Raw genomic sequence first — 17,523 nt, forward strand, 5'->3', positions numbered from 1 at the left:
CCTCCTTGTTCAGACCCAGCTTCTAGCACCAGGAGCAGGATGGAGGGGGGTGCTGGGCAAACCCCAGCATTGTGGTCTTCTCTTTTCTCTGGGCTACAGCTTGTCTACAGATGCAATTCTAGAAGGAGGCCACCTCAACGACAGTCCCACCCCCTCTCCCTCTGCCTTCCAAGAAGCCGCCTTCCTGCTTCGCCGCTTCCCCCATCCCGTGCAGATAACAGATGGGGCTAAATTTAAGGCTGGTCTGGCTGCAGTCAGCACCAGAACTGAGGACTGTTTGCTTGTCGGGTGCTGGGGTGGGATGGGGCTGGGTTCACCTGGCTTTACCTGGTGGCTCGGAAGGGGAAGCAGAAACCCACCCCCAGGTCAGCAGGGTGGACGCCCTGGCCTAGGCAGTCCAGGCAACAGCTGTCCTTGAAAGCCTCACAAAGCTGTCCTTCCTAGGTGCTTAGCTCCTCTGAGAGGCCATGACAGGGGCCCAGGGCCCGTGGTGGTCTCGGTGGGAGGTAGCAGTTTCAAAGAGGTAATACCCGCCCCCTGGGGGTTGCAGCCCCGGAGGTGACAGGTCACTAGGGGTCATGAGAGGTGAATAAAAGTGAGAGAAGGCAATGGCCCTTCTCCTAGCGCGTACCTAGGAGTCTAAGTTGGCAGAGGCCTCAGGGTGCTTTTCCAAGAAGCCACCAATCCTACCCTCTCTTCAGGAGACATTGGGACCAGGCTCTTGGCTAACCCCTTTTGTACCATACACACTGGGGATCAGGCTTAGGGGTGACGGCAGTGATCTACCAGGACAGGAGGGTCACCTACTAAGTGGAATGTGAGTGGGGCAGCGCTGGGGGGCTCTTCAGAGTGGAGGAGGGAGCCTTCCTCCCGCGAACAAAAGGAAACTTGGTCACCAGCTGCTCTTGCCGGCTCAGCCTTTTTTGTTCAAACCTAAAATAGCCCAGCCGGATGGCGGCCCCCGGGGAGCGAGAAGCAGCAGCGTCGATCCAGGAGAGCCCCCCAACCCACTGCCAATTTCCATATTCCTCCTTAGCTCTGTCCTGCCTCACAGCCCCATGGCATGCCCTCTCCCCTACCCCCCATGAGTGGCTGCATCTCCATGTGGCTCTGCTGGTTCCTGGGAACTAACTATACCCACTCTGTAGGCCACACAGGGCTAAGTGTGGACGCTGGTGGCACATGGGAGCTGAGAAAGGAAGGTGAGTAGTTCCAGGATGGTGTGCCCACCCCACCTCCAACAGCTGAGGGGTCCCCTTGCTACCCCCCCCCTTCCTTCAGATATAGTCTCATATAGACCAGGCTATCCTGAAACTTACTGTGTAGCCAAAGATGACCTTGAACTCCTAATCTCCCATCTCTACCTTCAGAATGCTAGGATGGCTACAGGCACGCGCCACCATGTCCCAACTGCGGGGAGCTGGGGATTGAACCCAGGACTTCGTGCATGCTAGCCAAGCACTCCATCCAAAGCTCACTGCTTTCTTCCCACCACAAAATTACCATATTATGCAGCCCACACAAGGACACACGGTGACCTAGATAATCGCAGACATAGATAGGTACATCACCGCAGCCATCGGGGAAAATCTTTAGGAAAAGGGATGGAGTGAGATGACTGCCCCGCCTTTCCATGGCCCGGGTGGTCCTCCCCTCCCCTCCCCTCCTAGGATGTCACCTTAGGTCCCAAATGCTTCATACTGCCTTCCCAGGGGGCAGGTATACCATAGCTGCTATCACAACTCCTTGTCCAAACATCCAAAGGGCCAGAGGGAGCCTTATTCTGGCCCAGAGGGTGAGGGGTACTGGATGCAGGACACATGCTTGACACAAAAGCCTTCCCCTGTCTTTTGTGAGCCATAGCACCTGGGACCTCCCCGAAGACACAGATAGACAGGATAGCAAGCTTCCAGCCACTAGTGACCACGGAGGGCAGGCACGTATGAGTGGCTGGCCAGCCTGGGTCCCTGAGACAGAGGACTGGCCAGCCAGTGCCTCCGTGGGCCTGCAGTTGAAACCCTCTGGGCAGAGGGGCTTGGTTGGGCCCTGCTAAATATCAAGGCGGTAATCACTGTCCCAACAGAGCACCAGGTGCAGTGGCGCGTGCCCATAATTCCAGCACGTAAGAGGTGGAGGCCAAGCCAGGCGGTGGGTAGTTCAAGCCTCTAACCCCAGCAAAGGCAGGTGGATCTCTGTGAGTCCGTGGCTAGCCTGGTCTACAGAGCGAATTCCAGGACAGCAAGGGCTGCACAGAGAAACCCCGTCTTAAAAAAAAAAAAAAAAAAAAAAAGAGGTGGAGACAGGAGTATCGGGTCATCCTCAACTACATTGTGAGTTCAAGGCCAGCCTTGGGGTAGATGCCATGAGATGGCTCAGTACGTAAAGGTGCTTGCCACCAACGCTGATAACCTGAGTTCAATACTCAGAGCCCAAATTGTGGATTGAGAGGACCTGAGCCCTGAAGTTCACACTGGCCTCTGAGTGTGCGAGGTCACACATACCCCCAGAATCACCTATAAATAAAATAAATCAATGCAACTTTTAAAAAGAGAGAGAGGGAGCCGGGCAGCGGTGGTGCATGCTTTTAATCCCAGCACTCGAGAGGCAGAGGAAGGCGGATTTCTGTGAGTTCGAGGCCAGCCTGAGCTACAGAGTGAGTTCCAGGACAGGCACCAAAACTACATGGAGAAACCCTGTCTCGAAAAACCAAGAGAGAGAGAGAGAGAGAGAGAGAGAGAGAGAGAGAGAGAGAGAAAGAGAGCTGAACAGATGGGACAAGTGGTTAGGAGGAGGACTCAGGTTCAGTTCCTAGAACCCACATGGCAGTTCCAGGAGACACAATGCCCTCTTCTGACCTCCATGGGCACAAGGCACACACGTGGTGCACTTGCATGCGTGCTGGCGAGACACTCTGCATATAAAATAAATCTAATAATAATAAAATAATAGAAGCCAGCTTGGGCTACATCTCTCTCTCTCTTTGTTTTTTTTGAGACAGGGTTTCTCTGTGCAGCCCTGGCTAACCTGGAACTCGCTCTGTAGCCCAGGCCGGCCTCAAACTCACAGAGATCCGCCTGCCTCTGCCTCCCGAGTGCTGGGATCAAAGGCGTGCGCCACCACTGCTCACCGCCTGGTTGAGACACTATTAAAAACAACAACAAACTCAGATGCAAAATAAAAATCAAAAGAGGGCAAAGACAACGCCTGACAGCTTGCTCTGGGCCTGCATGTACCCAAACACTCACACCTCACATCACACACACACACACACACACACACACACACACACACACACACCTCAACAGGAGTGTGAAGGCCAAAGGCCAGGTCAAGGGACCCTGTCTAGGGCTGAGTAGGATCTAGACACACATAGGCTCCCTGAGTGAAGGGAGACAGGTGACCGACTTCCTGGAGCCTCGAGAATGCAGGGCTCTGGGCAACTCATCGACAGGGTGCCAGATCTCGCAGGAGGCTTTGCCCCGCTCTGTCAGAGAACCACCTCAAAGTTGTCATCTGCTCCCTGGGGAGTCAAGGAGGGTGGGGCTGGGCTGGGCATCAGGCAACTTAATTTGTCCCTCTGCCTGTCTATCCATCCCATCCCTCCCTCCTTCCCTCCACCCATCCCATCCATCCATCCATCCACCCACCCACCCACCCACCCACCCACCCACCCACCCTTCCTTCCTTCCTTCCATCCATCCATCCATCCATCCATCCATCCATCCATCCATCCATCCATCTATCCATCCATCCATCCATGCATGGACCCTCCTTCCCAGCATCCCAGGAGAGCTGCCTGCCATCTCTGTACCCTTAGGGAAAACTCAAGTAGCTGGAGAGGGTGAGGGCTGGCCTGGAACTCTCTTGGTAGTAGAGGATGCCCTTGAACTCCTGACCCTCCAACCACCACCTGCTGGGATCACAGGTGGGTGCCGCCATCCCCGGCCATGGCAATCTTCACAGCAGGTCAAGGTCTCCAGGTGACAGGAGACACTGATTTGTTCAACTCCAGGCCTGGGTCAGTGCGAGGAGCTCTGTCTCCGGCACGTGCAGGTCAAACACCCCACTGCCCGTTACACCCCAGTGCAGGGTGGCGGGGGTGGGGGTGGGGTGTCGGAGCCCTGTTTTGCAGCCGCCCCCCACTCTCACTCACTCTCGTCCGGGTTGGGGGAGGCCAGGATGGCGCTGTGTTTCCGCTTCACCTCCTCCACGTTTTCGGCAATCTTGTCGATAAAGCCCCGGATCTCTTCCACCTGGGGGACCCGGGTCAGGGAGGTTAGAGGAAAACAGAGTAGGGAATCAGAGGGAAGATGGGCCAGCATTGGGAGCTGAAAGAAAGTCCCAAGCAAGGACGCTGCTTTGCTTAGTTAGCATCAACCTATCCACCTTCAAATTGGCTCACACTGGAGCCCCGGGGTGGAGGGGTGGGGGATGAGAGCGGGGAGTGGCTGAGTAAGGCTTAGTCTGTAAGAGAGTCCTGCACCAGCTCCTAGGTGAGGAATAGCAGGTGCAAAGAGGGGACACAGAGTGGGCTGGTTCCTACCTGTTCGAAGAACTCATCCATAAAGCGGTCTCGGTCCATGGTGACAGTGACATCATCATCGTCATCGCTGTCTTTGGCCTGGACAAGGTTATATACATGTGAGTGGACATGTGTGGGTCCCCTGGGACCCTTAACGATGAACCTTCTTCACACACGGGCACAATGAGGCTCTCTGGCCATTCATCGCCCTCTTGGGAGTCTCGACAAGCCCTGCCCCGGTTTCCAGCCACACTGCCCCCTGGAGGATCCCCAGGCACCCAGCACAGTAGAGAAGATCTGCCTGTCAAGTGTCAAGCGGGTGACAGAGTCATGTCCCCTTCCAGTAGCTATGAAACTTGGTTACCATGCCAGTGGTCCCTAAGCCTGAAGCCAACCAGTAGGTTGCTGCCCGAGTTAACTGAGCCCCGAGTCCCACTGGGGTCTCCAAACGTTGCCTGACAGACGCCCTGCAAGCCACGGCTTCCTCCTCTCCAGCCCCAATGGTCTGTTTTGTTCTGTGTTTAGACAGTGTGTCACTTTATAGGCCAGGCTATGGTTCAACTCCTGACCTGACCTCAGCCTCTGGAGTGCTGGGATTATGGGTGTGTGCCACCGTGCCTGCTCCTCAATTAAAACGGAGCTCAGAGTTTCCAAGACCTGTTGGTCCCTGTGTCCCAAAAGCAGCCACATAAAAACCACAATTACCAGCCAGGGAATAATTAAACTAGGCTTGTCTTCTGGCCATGGTCATTTTTTTTTTCCTTTTCCATTTTCGTGTGTGTGTGTGTGTGTGTGTGTGTGTGTGTGTGTGTGTGTGAAAGAGAGAGATGTGCACGTGTGTGTGTATATTTGTATGTGTGGAAGTACAAATACATTTGGAAGCCTGAAGTTGATGTCCTCAGTTGCTCATCCCCCTTACTGATCGAGGCAGGGTCTCTCAATCAAGCCCAGAGCTTGCCGATTAGATATGGCCTAGTTTTACTAGGCCCCCTTGCTCTAGGGATGCCCCGTCTCTTCCTTCACATGCAGGCTGCCACGCTCACATGGCATGGGTTCTGGGGATCTGAACTCAGGTTCTCTTGTTTGTGTGGCAAGCATTTTTAACTGCTGAGCGAGCTCCCCAGCCCTGGCCACGGCCATCCTATTTAACAACACCCAGAGTCAGCCAGGGTCACGAGCCGGATAGTTCAATGTCCCTTCCCCACAGCCAAGGTACACCAATGTGACCTAGGACAAGAACTACCACCTTTGGGTCGGGAGCTCAGGGCTCAGCCATGGCTCACTGCTCAGTACGTGATGGCAGAGGGTACTGCCTGCTCTCTCAACATGACTTAAGTCGAGGCGATGAGTAGGCTTGGCTCAGGGACATACCACCCCTCCAAGACTGATGCTCTTCTGTGAAATGGGGATCGTGATAGCTGTCTCTAGGGGCAGAGGACTTAGAAGAATAAGACACAGGCATTTTCTTGGGCTCCATTACCTAGTCAAAGCAGGACCCAACCGAATTGCAAGAGGGGGTGGCGAGAAGCTTTTCTGGAGGCAGCGCTGAGGGGCCTCCTCCCGTCTAGAGATCACACCTCCTCCCCCGGGCAGCTAAAATAAACCCCCACTCTGCTCCTTCTCCTCAGAGTGCCTGTGGACTCCACCAGGTGGCCATCCCTCCCCCAACCCATAGACAAGGAGACACTGGGAACTATTGTCACAGGGGCCATTTCTGGCTGTGGAGTTCAGTCATACAGGATACACCTTAGGGAAACCGAGGCACGGCACAGCCTGTAAGAGCTCTGTTCCCTATCACTATGCAGCTAGCCAGGTCCTGAGCAGTGGAATTGGGGTGTGTGCCGTTCGGTCTCTACAAGCTCTGGGACCCAGAAAAAGATGGGAAAGGTACTAGGAAAGGTGGAGAAAACATTTCAGTTACCAAAATTACATATAGTTGTGGTATATACACAGGTATGCATGCATACACCACACCATGCATGGGTAGGCATACTCCTGCACTCTGTAGGTCAAAGAATAAATTGTAGAAGTTGGTTCTCTCCTTCCATCATGTGGATCCTATGGTTTGAACCCTGTAGCAAGCAACCCACTGACCCATCCTGCCGTTTTGGGTCAGAGTCTCATGTAGCCCAAACTAGCCACCAACTCAATATGAAGCTGAGGGTGGCCTTGAATTCCCGATCTTTCCACCTCCTGGGTGCTAGAATTACAGGAATATACCACCATGCCCACTTTCCAGTTTCCTTCTCTGGGACTATCCAAAGCTGGGCAGGCTAGCACATGCCTGTAATCGCAACAACACTCCAGAGGCTGAAGCAAGAGGAGGAGTCAAGGTCATCCCCAGCTATTTGGGGAGTTCAAGGCCAGCTTGGGTTACATGAGACCCTGTCTCAAAAAACTAAAATGGGGCTGGAGAGATGGCTTATCAGTTAAGAGCTCATATTGCTCTTACAGAGGATCAAAATTTTGGTTTCCAGCACCCACAACATGCAGCTCACAATCACCTGTCACTCCAGCTCAAAGGGATCTGGCGCCCTCTTCTGGACTCTGCAGGCACCTGCACTCAAGTGCACATACCCACTCAAAGATGTGTGTGTGTGTATATGTATATGTATATGTATATGTATATGTATATGTATATATATATGTATATGTACACACACATATATATATATATACACATTCATACATATACACTAAAAATTTTAAAATAATAAATATAACACTGGGAAAAAAAGCTCAGTTGGTAGAGAACCTAGAATGCACACAGCCCTGGGGTCTAACCAAGTACCTCAGAACTTAGGTGCCAGCCTTGCTGAGCCCCCTGCTTCACCCCTTGGAACTCCTGGGGCTGGGCTGGTATTTCTCAGTCCCTCACATAGGCACTGATCTCTCTAGAGCCTGCCCTGCTATTCCCACCCACTCCCTGCCCTGGAGCTAGACTGGAGACTGGCAGGGGTATGGCTAGACCTTGTCCATGAGGGCAAAGATGGGAAGGAAGGGCCTGGGAGAGATTCTGCAGGTGTCGTTCAGAGTGGCCCCACAGCCAATCAGAAGGTTTGGGTCTGACCTCCCAGTTGTGGTCAAACCTAGCATGGTTATAAGTACCCTGAGGTGGGGGGCCCATAGGAATCACCTTCCTCAAGTTCTCTCGGCTTCTGTCTTCATTTCCTCTCAAGCTACTGTGATGAATATCCTGAGAAAAAGCACCTCAGTGGAGCAAGGATTTATTTTAGCGCACGATTCCGGGTTACGGCCTATTACTGTGGAGAAGCCACAATGGCGGGAGCTTGAGAGGGCCAGCCAGTCACATCACATCCAGTAAAGAGCAGAGAGAAGGGCTGGAAAGATGGCTCAGTGGTTAAGAGCACTTGCTGTTCTTGCAGAGGACCTGAGTTTGGTTCCCAGCACCCACATGGTTCAGGACCTAAGGAATGGCGCCACCCACAATGGGCAGGGTGTTTCCCCCCTGCATAAATTTAACACAGACATGCCCGTGGGCCAAGGCAAAACAATTTGAAGGACTGAGTCTCTTCCCAGGTTGTGTCAAGCTGGCAACTTTAAACCTAGCCATCGCTGTCTCCTTCCTTCAGGACTTCTCGCTGGTACCAGTTTCCTTCTCCTACCCACATCCCGGAGTCTACCTACAGCTCCCGTGAATGTCTTCCTGCCTCTGCAATACACTCTGTTTCCCCTGTACTTCCGATTCCATGAAGCCAACCATCCCCTCACTCTCAGATGTTGCCTCTATCAGGGAACCTCCCCCTCTAATAAGCCCCTCATTCCTCCGGTTTCCCGTACCCTATTCACATGCAGATGGGAGCCACAGCCATACTCCTCCTGAGTCCGGGACCTGAGTCGACCGGAGGAGTCATGCCCCATCACCTCCTGTGACAGAATGCTCCATTACTACCCTTGCCTGGCAGCACCGGCTAAATCTGGAAGGCAGACTGTTGGTGGCCTGCTCTCTTTCCTGGGGTTCGGCACTCTGCTATAAAGAACCTGGTCATGCCTTCTCCCTAGGGTGGCACTACCACAGGGCTAATGGTCTCACCAGCATTCTCCAACCCTTCTCGACTCAGCTCCAGCATGCATTCCTTTCTTTCTCTGGAGGCCCATGACTTGTTCTGTTCTGCCTCGGTCCTCGGTAGTTCAGTACACAAACTGATCTGCTGCCATCAGAGTGGGGTCAAAAGAGCTGACCAAGCTGGGCGCCAGTGGTGGCACACACTTTTAATCCCAGCACTCGGGAGGCAGAGGCAGGCAGATCTCTGTGAGTTCGAGGCCAGCCTGGGCTACAGAGCTAGTCCAGGAAAGGCTCCAAAGCTACAGAGAAACCCTGTCTTGAAAAAAAACAAAACAAAACAAAACAAAAAACCAAGGTGGGAACTAGTGAGACAGCGCAGGTAAAAGCACTCCCCGAAAACCTGATGACCTGGGCTGCATCCTTACAACCCACAGAAAGGTGGACAGACAGAACCAACGACACAAAGTTGTCCTCGGACCTCAACATTGGAGCCATGACAAGGACACACCCCCATAATACATCACAGAGGGGGGGATAGGAAGAGAGAGGCATGATGCATACAGAGAAAGAGAGAAAAACGAAAACAGTTTTTTAAAGTTATAATCACGTAACACTTTCTTTCAAGGAACAGCCCAAACCGCCCCTGCCCACAGTCCACGTGGTTAGAGCGAGGACACAGAAAGGACCTATCCTGTTCCATCTCGTTTTCGTCCCTCTCACTCTTGGGTTACCTGAGCTAGTGTCTCCATACAGTCCTCCAACTCCCATCTCTCTGCCCCCGACTCCCCAGTGCGAGGATCACAGGTGTAGGCCATGATGTTCCTGCCAGACATATCCTTGACCAACACAAAATCAGGTAACGTGGCTAACCTGGCTCTCCTGGCATGCCTTCTTCCTGGTTGTCTTGACTGTGTGGGGATGGCACATGAGCACAGAGTGGCTACCCGTGCACCCGGAATGTGGCTCAGCCGGCCGAGTGCTTGCCTCTCATGAATGAAGCCTTGGGTTCGATCCCCAGCACCGAACAAACCGAATGTGGTGGTGCAGGTCCCTACTCTGAGCACTTGGGGTGGTGGGGGCAGGGGGAGCAGGAGTTTAAGATTGCCTGCAGCTACATGCTAAGTTTAGGGCCAGCCTGGGCTACATGAGACCCAGTCACCGACAAACAGACAAGATCCAATGAGCAGCCAGGTATTTTATGGATAATTAAGGACCTAGGTAGGGTCCTAGCTTTTACTACATAGAAGGGGCAGGATAAGGGTAAGGACTTGGTGGACTCTGACATGGAGGCAGCAGCTAGAGCCGGAAGGCAAGCATAGATCAAGACCCAAACATCCGATGGACAGACGTGCACAGAAACCAATCTTGCTGCCAATCTGGCCAGAGTCTGTGTCTGCCCTTCTTCAGAGCCATCTCCTCAAACTCCCAGGTTGGAATCCTCCTGTGCCCAAGAGCCCCCAAACCAGAAACATGGAGACATCTCCTTCCTTCCTTCTTCGTTCTGTGAGACAGGGTCTAGCTACGTAGCCCAGGCTATATCCTTGGATGCACAGAAATCCTCTTGCCTCCACCCTCCCAAATTCGGAATCACTGCTGTGCAGCTGTATGACGACAACCCCTCCCCCAACACTCTTCCTCTCTTTTTTTTTATTTTTTTATTTTTGTATTTTTATTTTCTGGAGCTGAGGACTGAACCCAGGGCCTTGCGCTTGCTAGGCAAGCTCTCTACCACTGAGTTAAATCCCCACCCCACCCCTTTAATAAAACCTAACCATTTGATTTTTCCTGATGAGTTTTGTTGCTTATCCCCTGGTTTTTGACCCTGATTCATATCCAGAACCCTTTAGAGGAGGGGTCAAAAATTCCATTTCCGGGGACTTTGGAATGGCTCAGCAGTTAAGAACTCAATATTGTTCTTCCAGATGATTGAGTTCAGTACTCAGCACACACACTGGGTAGCTCACAAGGGCCTGTAACTCCAGGTCCAGAGGATCTGACACCCTCTTCTAGAATCTTAAGGTACCTGCACACACATGTATATACCCACATTCAGACACATACACATATACACACAAAATAAAATTCTCCCCACCCCCCGTGAGGCTGGCAGTGTGGCTCAGTGGTACAGCACCTGCCTAGAATCCTCCAGTGAGGGGCTGGGGAGTGGCTCAGTGGTACAGCACCTGCCTAGAATCCCCCAGTGAGGGGTTGGGGTGTGGCTCAGTGGTAGAGCACCTGCCTAGAATCCCCCAGTGAGGGGCTGGAGGTGTAGCTCAGTGGTAAAGCCCCTGCCTAGAATCCCCCAATGGGGCTGGGGTGTGGCTCAGTGGTAGAGCTCCTGCCTACAATCTCCCAGTGAGGGGCTGGGGTGTGGCTCAGTGGTAGAGCATCTGTCTAGAATCCCCCAGTGAGGGGCTGGGGACAAAGTACAGTGGAAGAGCCCCTGCCTAAACTGTATAATGCCTTGGAGTCTGATCTCCAGCATTGTAAACAAACGAGACAGTCTCCACAGAAGTCATGTGTGGTGATTTGAAAGAAAATGGTCCCCAAAGGGAATGGCACTATTAGGAGGTATGGCCTTGTCAGAGTAGATGTGGTCTTGTTGGAGGAAGTGTGTCACTGTAGAGGCGGGCTTAGAGGTCTGATATATGCTCAAGCCATGCCCAGTCAGACAGTTCACTTCCTGTTGCCTGCAAGATGTAGAATTCCCAGCTACCTCTCCAGCACCATGCCTGCCTGCACACCACCATGTCCCACCACGATAATGGACTGAACCTCTGAAATTGTAAGCCGCCTCCTCAGTGAAATGTTTTCCTTGTAAGAGCTGCCATGGCCATGGTGTCTCTTCACAGCAATAGAAACCCGAAGACACCATGGCACCACAGGTGGGGACATAACAATAATTGCACCAGAACTTTGGTATCAAAAAAAAGGGAGGGGGTTGGGGATTTAGCTCAGGGGTAGAGCACTTGCCTAGCAAGCACAAGGCCCTGGGTTCGATCCTCAGCTTAAAAAAAAAAAAAAAGACAGCAGGGTATGTAAGTTCAATCCCAGCTTATAGGCGGCAGAGGCAGAAAGATCAAGGCAAGTTTGAGGATAGCCTGGGCTACACATCAAAATCTTGCCCCAAAACAACAAAAAATTCATCAATTAACACACACACACACACACACACACACACACACACACACACACCCTCCTTGGACAAGTGAAATGTCTCCATGGCTTGCCACCAAGCCTGACGACCTAAGTTCAACCCACATAGTGGATAAAAGGAACTGACTGACTCCTCTAAGGTGTCCTCTGACTCCCATGGGTACACTGTGGTTCATGTGTGCCCCCTCCAAACAAATAAAAAAAAATAAGTAAATGTACAGATGACAGCACCCTCCTCCATTTCGAGTTACAAGGTTGGCCTTGGCCAGCAAGACGGCTCAGTGGGAGGTGGGGAGCCTTTTCCACTCAAGCCTGGCAACCTGAGTTTGATCCCTGGGACCCACATAGAGGTGGAAGGAGGAACAGACTCCCTGGAGTTGTCCTTTGACCCTCTGACCTCATGACTGCCAGGAAATTACAGGGCTGGAATCAAGTGCTCCCTGGCAAAGACCACTGAGGAACACAGGACCTCACTAGAACCACTGTGGGCAGGAAGCTGGGAGCTGCCAGCTACCCCCGGCAATGTTGAAGACAGTCTATGTGATCTTCCTGGCAGAGACTCCCGTATTCCAGGACACTTTTTCTCCAGGAAGCCTGAGTGATTGTTCCGGGAGGTGCAGAGGCTGGAGGATGGCAGCTGGCCAGCCAGCCGGCAGGGTTTGATTCATTGGCTGAGCCCAGCCAGCATCGCTGTCTGCCTCCGGGGCTATTTTTTTTCCCCTACCTCTTTAGTGACTAATCAAAGTCAATATCGCAAAGTGCAAAGAGGCCCCGAGCTCCAGAGAGAAGTCAGGCTGGGTCCCCAGAAAAGCAAGCTCCCAAGTGCTGCCTAGTATCCTGTCCCCACCCCTGGGTCTAGGTGATCCCTGCAACTCCACTTCCTCCTTAAAGTCCCTGCTCAGGGCTCAGTGCCCTCTACAGAACCCAGAAAGGAGCCCTGCTGGGCTGTGTATCCTTAAATAAACCCCTGGTCCTCTCTCAACCCAATGTTTGTACTATGGAAAACAGGTGGTTTGCCTAGACAGTCCTGTAAGCCGATTCCATCTGCATCCCAGATGTACACATGCCCAAGTATAGAGTTTACTCTGGACCCTCTCCCGGGGAGCTGAGGAGTGAGGAAACCTCACAGGAGGTCACCTCTTCTGGGAAACAGATAATGTCAGATCCATTTTGTTATCTCTGCTTTACATTCTGGTTTGTTGCTGTTTGCTGCTGCTTGTTTGGTTTTTTTTTTTTTGTTCTGTCTGTTAGTTTTGAGACAGGGGATCGTGTAGCCCAAGTTGGCTTTAAATGCAATGGAGCTGAAGATGGCCTTGAACTCCTGATCCTTGTGTCTCCATCTCCTAAATTCCGGGATTACGGGCCCGTGCCACTATACCTAGCTAATATCAGCACAGGAGAGGAGAAGTTAAACAGGAGATAGACCGTACCTTGAGCAAGGGACTAGTGGGCAAGGACAAAGTGAACCCTGGGCTTCCTCTTCCAGAAAGTTCTGCCTCTCCTAGATCTCATGGAACACTGGTGCCAGGTGTCAGGGGCCTTGATATCTTCCCCCTCCTTTCTTATTTTTATTTATTTTTGTTTTTTCTTTTCTTTCTCTCTCTTTTCCCCAAGACAGGGTTTCTCCGAGTAGTTTTGGTGCCTGTCCTGGAACTCACTCTGTAGCCCAGGCTGGCCTTGAACTCACAGAGATCCGCCTGGCTCTGCCTCCCGAGTGCTGGGATTAAAGGCGTGAGCCAGCACCACCAGGCCACAAGTGCTCTTAACCAGGGAACCATGACTCCGGCTCCCCACGTTATAGTTTATATTTGAGACAGGATCTCAACTACATTGCTGGTGCTGATGCTGCACTCACTGAGTAGTTCCTGTTGACCTTGAATTTGGGAGCTTTCTGCCTCAGCCTCCTGAGTAGCTAAGATGACAAGAATGTACCATAAGACACAGAAGGCCCGGCTCTGAAATCTTTCATTTGAGGGAAGGTCTAAATTCTTCTCTCTCGTCAGTTGGCCCGTCCCTTCGGATCACGGTCTCTATCTTAGGAAGTCCAGTTCCCTCTGAGCCACACTCCTTATTTCTCATCCGCCCTGACTGTCCCTCTGTACTTACTCTCTACTTCTAGTAGTAGGTCCCCTGTGTCATGCTGGCCTCGAGCAGAAGGGGCCAACGGTCTGGGAATACTCTGGGTTAGCGGGTGTCGGGGAGAGGGGGAGGTCAGTTCCAGAAACTCCCCAGAAGGAAGTGAAGACCTGGGGCTGGGACTGTAGTTCAGTTGGTGGAGCCGTAAGTTCCATCCCCAGCACAGCATGAACTGAGTTTGCAATGGAGCACGCCTGAAATCCCAAAACCAGGAAGGTGAAGGCTGGAAAATCAGAAGTTCAAGGTCAACCTCAGCTACACGAGCTCTGAATTCAAAAACAAACAAATAAACCCCACAGAAAATCAGGGTGCAGACCTGCTGCCCATGCAGTGTCTGAAATACCAGCGCTAGAAAGGCCGAAAGAGTAGACGCAAAGGGCCAGTGTGGGAAAGACCCTGTCTCGGAAATAAAACATTAAGGGCCACAAGATGGCTTGGCAGGGAAGGGCGCTTGCCGCCAAGCATAGCAACTTGGAATTCCATTTTTGGGACCCACATGATGGAATGATTGAGCCGACCCCACAAAAGTTGTCTTCTGACCTCCATGCACATGCACCCTTCCCACAATCAATCAATAAACAAACAAATATAAAGATATTAAAATAATGGTAATAATAATAATAATAATAATTGCTTATAGTTTGAGGCCACCCTTGGCTACATAATGAATTCCAGGCCAGCCTAGGATACATAGTAAAACCTGTGTCGGGGGGAAATAAAAAAAAAAGAAGAAAAAGGGCTGGAGAAATGGCTCGGCAATTAAGAGCACTGACTGCTCTTCCAGAGGCCCTGAGTTCAATTCCCAGCACTCACATGGTGGCTCACAACCACCTGTAGTGAGATCTGGCGCCCTCTTCTGGCCTGCAGGCACACATGCAGGCAGAACACTGTATACATAATAAATAAATAAATCTTTAAAAAAAAAAAAAAGCAAAAGAGAATCAGTATGGTGGTAGGTGCCTGCAACCCTAGCGGTTGGGAGGTAGAGGCTGCAAGATCGGGGGTTCAAGGCCACCCCCGGTGACATAGTTGAAGATGAGCTCTTCTCAAACAAATGAAGGAAGAAAACGTGGGAGACCTCTGAGTTTTGTCACGTGTCAGGGGAATACCTTGCTCCCCAACTCTCTCCCCAGCGGTGTGATCCTGGACCAGTCTTGGCCTCTGAGGGGTTACGTAGGCTTCTGATCTCTGTGGGTCTAGCTACAAGGCAAGGGGCAGGGAGTCCTTGCTGGCCCCTTCCTAATCGATGTCCCTGTGCATCTGCAGATCTGGGAGAGGTGGAGCTGCAGGGAGGCTAGAGGGCTGGGCCCAGCCCACAGCGCAGCAGCGAGGAAGCATGCCAGCTCCTTCCCCAAGTGTGACTTTTATAAATAAGCTCCCTTCTCCTTCCTTCCAAATGTGGTGGTGCTTGGTGGGGGAGAAAGAGGAGGAGGCGGAGGAGGAAGCAAAAGGAGGGAGGGCACACAGATGCCATGCATGTGTCCGGCAGCATCAGCACCAGCGTCTCCATCCCTGGTGCCTCTGTGGTTTTAAAACCCCGGCTCCTGGGCTGCAAAGGCCCCTGCAAATTCAGTCACAACTGAAAGACCTAGGACCACTTCTCAAGCCCCCAAAGAAGCTGGGCTCTGAGTTTTTCTCTTGTTCTTTTCTCACATATCCCCTGCTACCTAGCATCAGAATCCCTGTTGGGCCAAGAATGATGGTGAATTCCGGATCCTTCTGCCTCCAACTCCCAAGTGCTGAGACAATTGCCAGGTGTGCCCCAACGCGATTGGCTTATGCTAGGCAAGCACTCTACCAGCGGAGCTACGTTTCCAATTCCAACTGTCCCTCTTTGTGTCTCATAAACAGGAACCCTAGGACAGGAGAGCAAGGGATTTCTTTCTTTTTTTCCCCTTCTTTTTTTGTTTTTCAATACAAAGTTTCTCTGTGTAGTCCTGGCTGTCCTGGAACAGGACCAGGCTGGCCTCGAACTCACAGAGCTCTGCCTGCCTCTGCCTCCCGGGTGCTGGATGAAAAGCGTGCGCCACCACCGCCCATCAAGAGCAAGGGATTTCTACGAATGGTAGCAGCCCTCAAGACTCTCTCACCCCGGCCATGCCTGGATCAGCTAGACCCTCCATGGACAAGGCCGGCTGGCCGTGAGGACCATCTCCGGGGGCCTTGAATCCCGGATGGAGTGGAATGTATGTAGAGTTCATTTGAAGCCAAGTTAGTCTCATGTGGGGCCACCCCGGCTAGTGCTGGGGACATAGCTCTAGGTTCAAGCTTTTTTTGTTTGTTTTTCGAGAGAGGGTTTCTCTGTGTAGTTTTGGAATCTGTCCTGGACTAGCTCTGTAGACCAGGCTGGCCTCGAACTCACAGAGATCCACCTGCCTCTGCCTCCCCAGTGCTGGGATTACAGGCGTGTGCCACCACCGCCCGGTGCTTTTTTTTTTTTTAAAGATTTATTTATATATGTATATGAGTGCTCTGTCTTCCTGTCCGTCTGCACACCAGAAGAGGGCATCAGATCCCATTTTAGATGGTTCTGAGCCACATGTAGTTGCTGGGAATTGAACTCAGGACTTCTGGAAGAGCAGCCAGTGCTCTTAACCACCGAGCCATCTCTCCAGCCCCAGGTTCAAGCTTTTTACAACCCAAGCTGATCTGCCACCCCTCCAACAAACCAGCGGGCCCTTTTGCTATGACTGAGTTCTACCTTTAGCAGAGAGGCTGGAAGCGGATAGGCCAAAGACTGCAATCATACAGAAAGGCACAGGCTCCTCGACACTTAGTTCCCCTGCATACCCACAACAGACACACGAGATACGCCAAGACGTGCTCACAACCATGTGCACTGCCACCATCACCTGGACATGCTATCTGACTCGAGGTGACACCAGTCTGACACGGTGGCGCATGCTGTCATGTCGGCACTCATGAAGCTGAGGCAAGAGGATTGCTCTGAGTTTAAGACCCAACTGGGCTACATAGTTCCAAGCTACCTTGGGCTACAGAGAAAGATTTTATTTAAAAAAAAAAAAACCCACAGCACAGGAAACTTGAGGGCGTTGACAAGGGGCTGTGAGGCAAGTGTTCAAAGACGATATATGACATGAGAGACTGTCTGCTTCCTTTGAAATAGATGAGGCACTGGGTACCCAGCCAAGAATAATCCAGGTCTGAAGGCAGGTGGGGGTCGGTTGAGGGTAAAATAAGAGGAAGGGCAAGACTGGAGAGCATAAATAATGGTTGGTATTATGGTAAGGGAGATCTGGGCACAAATGGAGAAGCCAAGCAGAAATCACAGTCATTAGGTCAAAAGCACAAAGACAAAACTTTCCATGAAAGGCTGTAAGTGGGGCACAAGAGAAGCGATCTAGGAAGCCACCCAGCTGGCGTGGGAGTGGGGCGCTGGGGGTTCCCAGAAATCAATGGGTGGAGCTCGCTGGGGATGGTCAGCTGGGGAACTGGATAAGAGACCCTGATAAGGTGCCCTTATTCAACCTCCCTCGGGCTAGCTTAATTTCTGTCCCTCTACGGTCTGAGACCAGAGGAAGGACGCTCCCCTGTGTGTTAAGAGTAGGGGACTGGGGTCTCAGGATTCAGAGATAATAGTTCAAATTTAGAACCACTCTACAGCCTTCTACTCATCTCCAAACCCCGCCCCGAGAGCCACACCCCAGAGGCCTCCGTCACA

At 52.1% G+C, this 17,523-nt stretch overlaps 1 protein-coding gene across 1 annotated transcript in view; it reads right to left on the reverse strand.

Moving 5' to 3' along the window:
• Positions 1–17,523, reverse strand: part of Stx1a (syntaxin 1A) — a 28,462-nt gene that overhangs the window by 10,141 nt on the left and 798 nt on the right. Inside the window, exons 2-3 of the mRNA XM_036172482.1 lie at positions 4,544–4,621; positions 4,154–4,253 (exon numbers count right to left, since the gene is read on the reverse strand). Coding sequence (XP_036028375.1) covers positions 4,154–4,253; positions 4,544–4,621 — 178 coding nt within the window. The remainder of the gene's footprint in view (positions 1–4,153; positions 4,254–4,543; positions 4,622–17,523) is intronic.

Source organism: Onychomys torridus, chromosome 22 (assembly GCF_903995425.1).
Source record: "Onychomys torridus chromosome 22, mOncTor1.1, whole genome shotgun sequence".
Classification (NCBI taxonomy): Eukaryota; Metazoa; Chordata; class Mammalia; order Rodentia; family Cricetidae; genus Onychomys; species Onychomys torridus.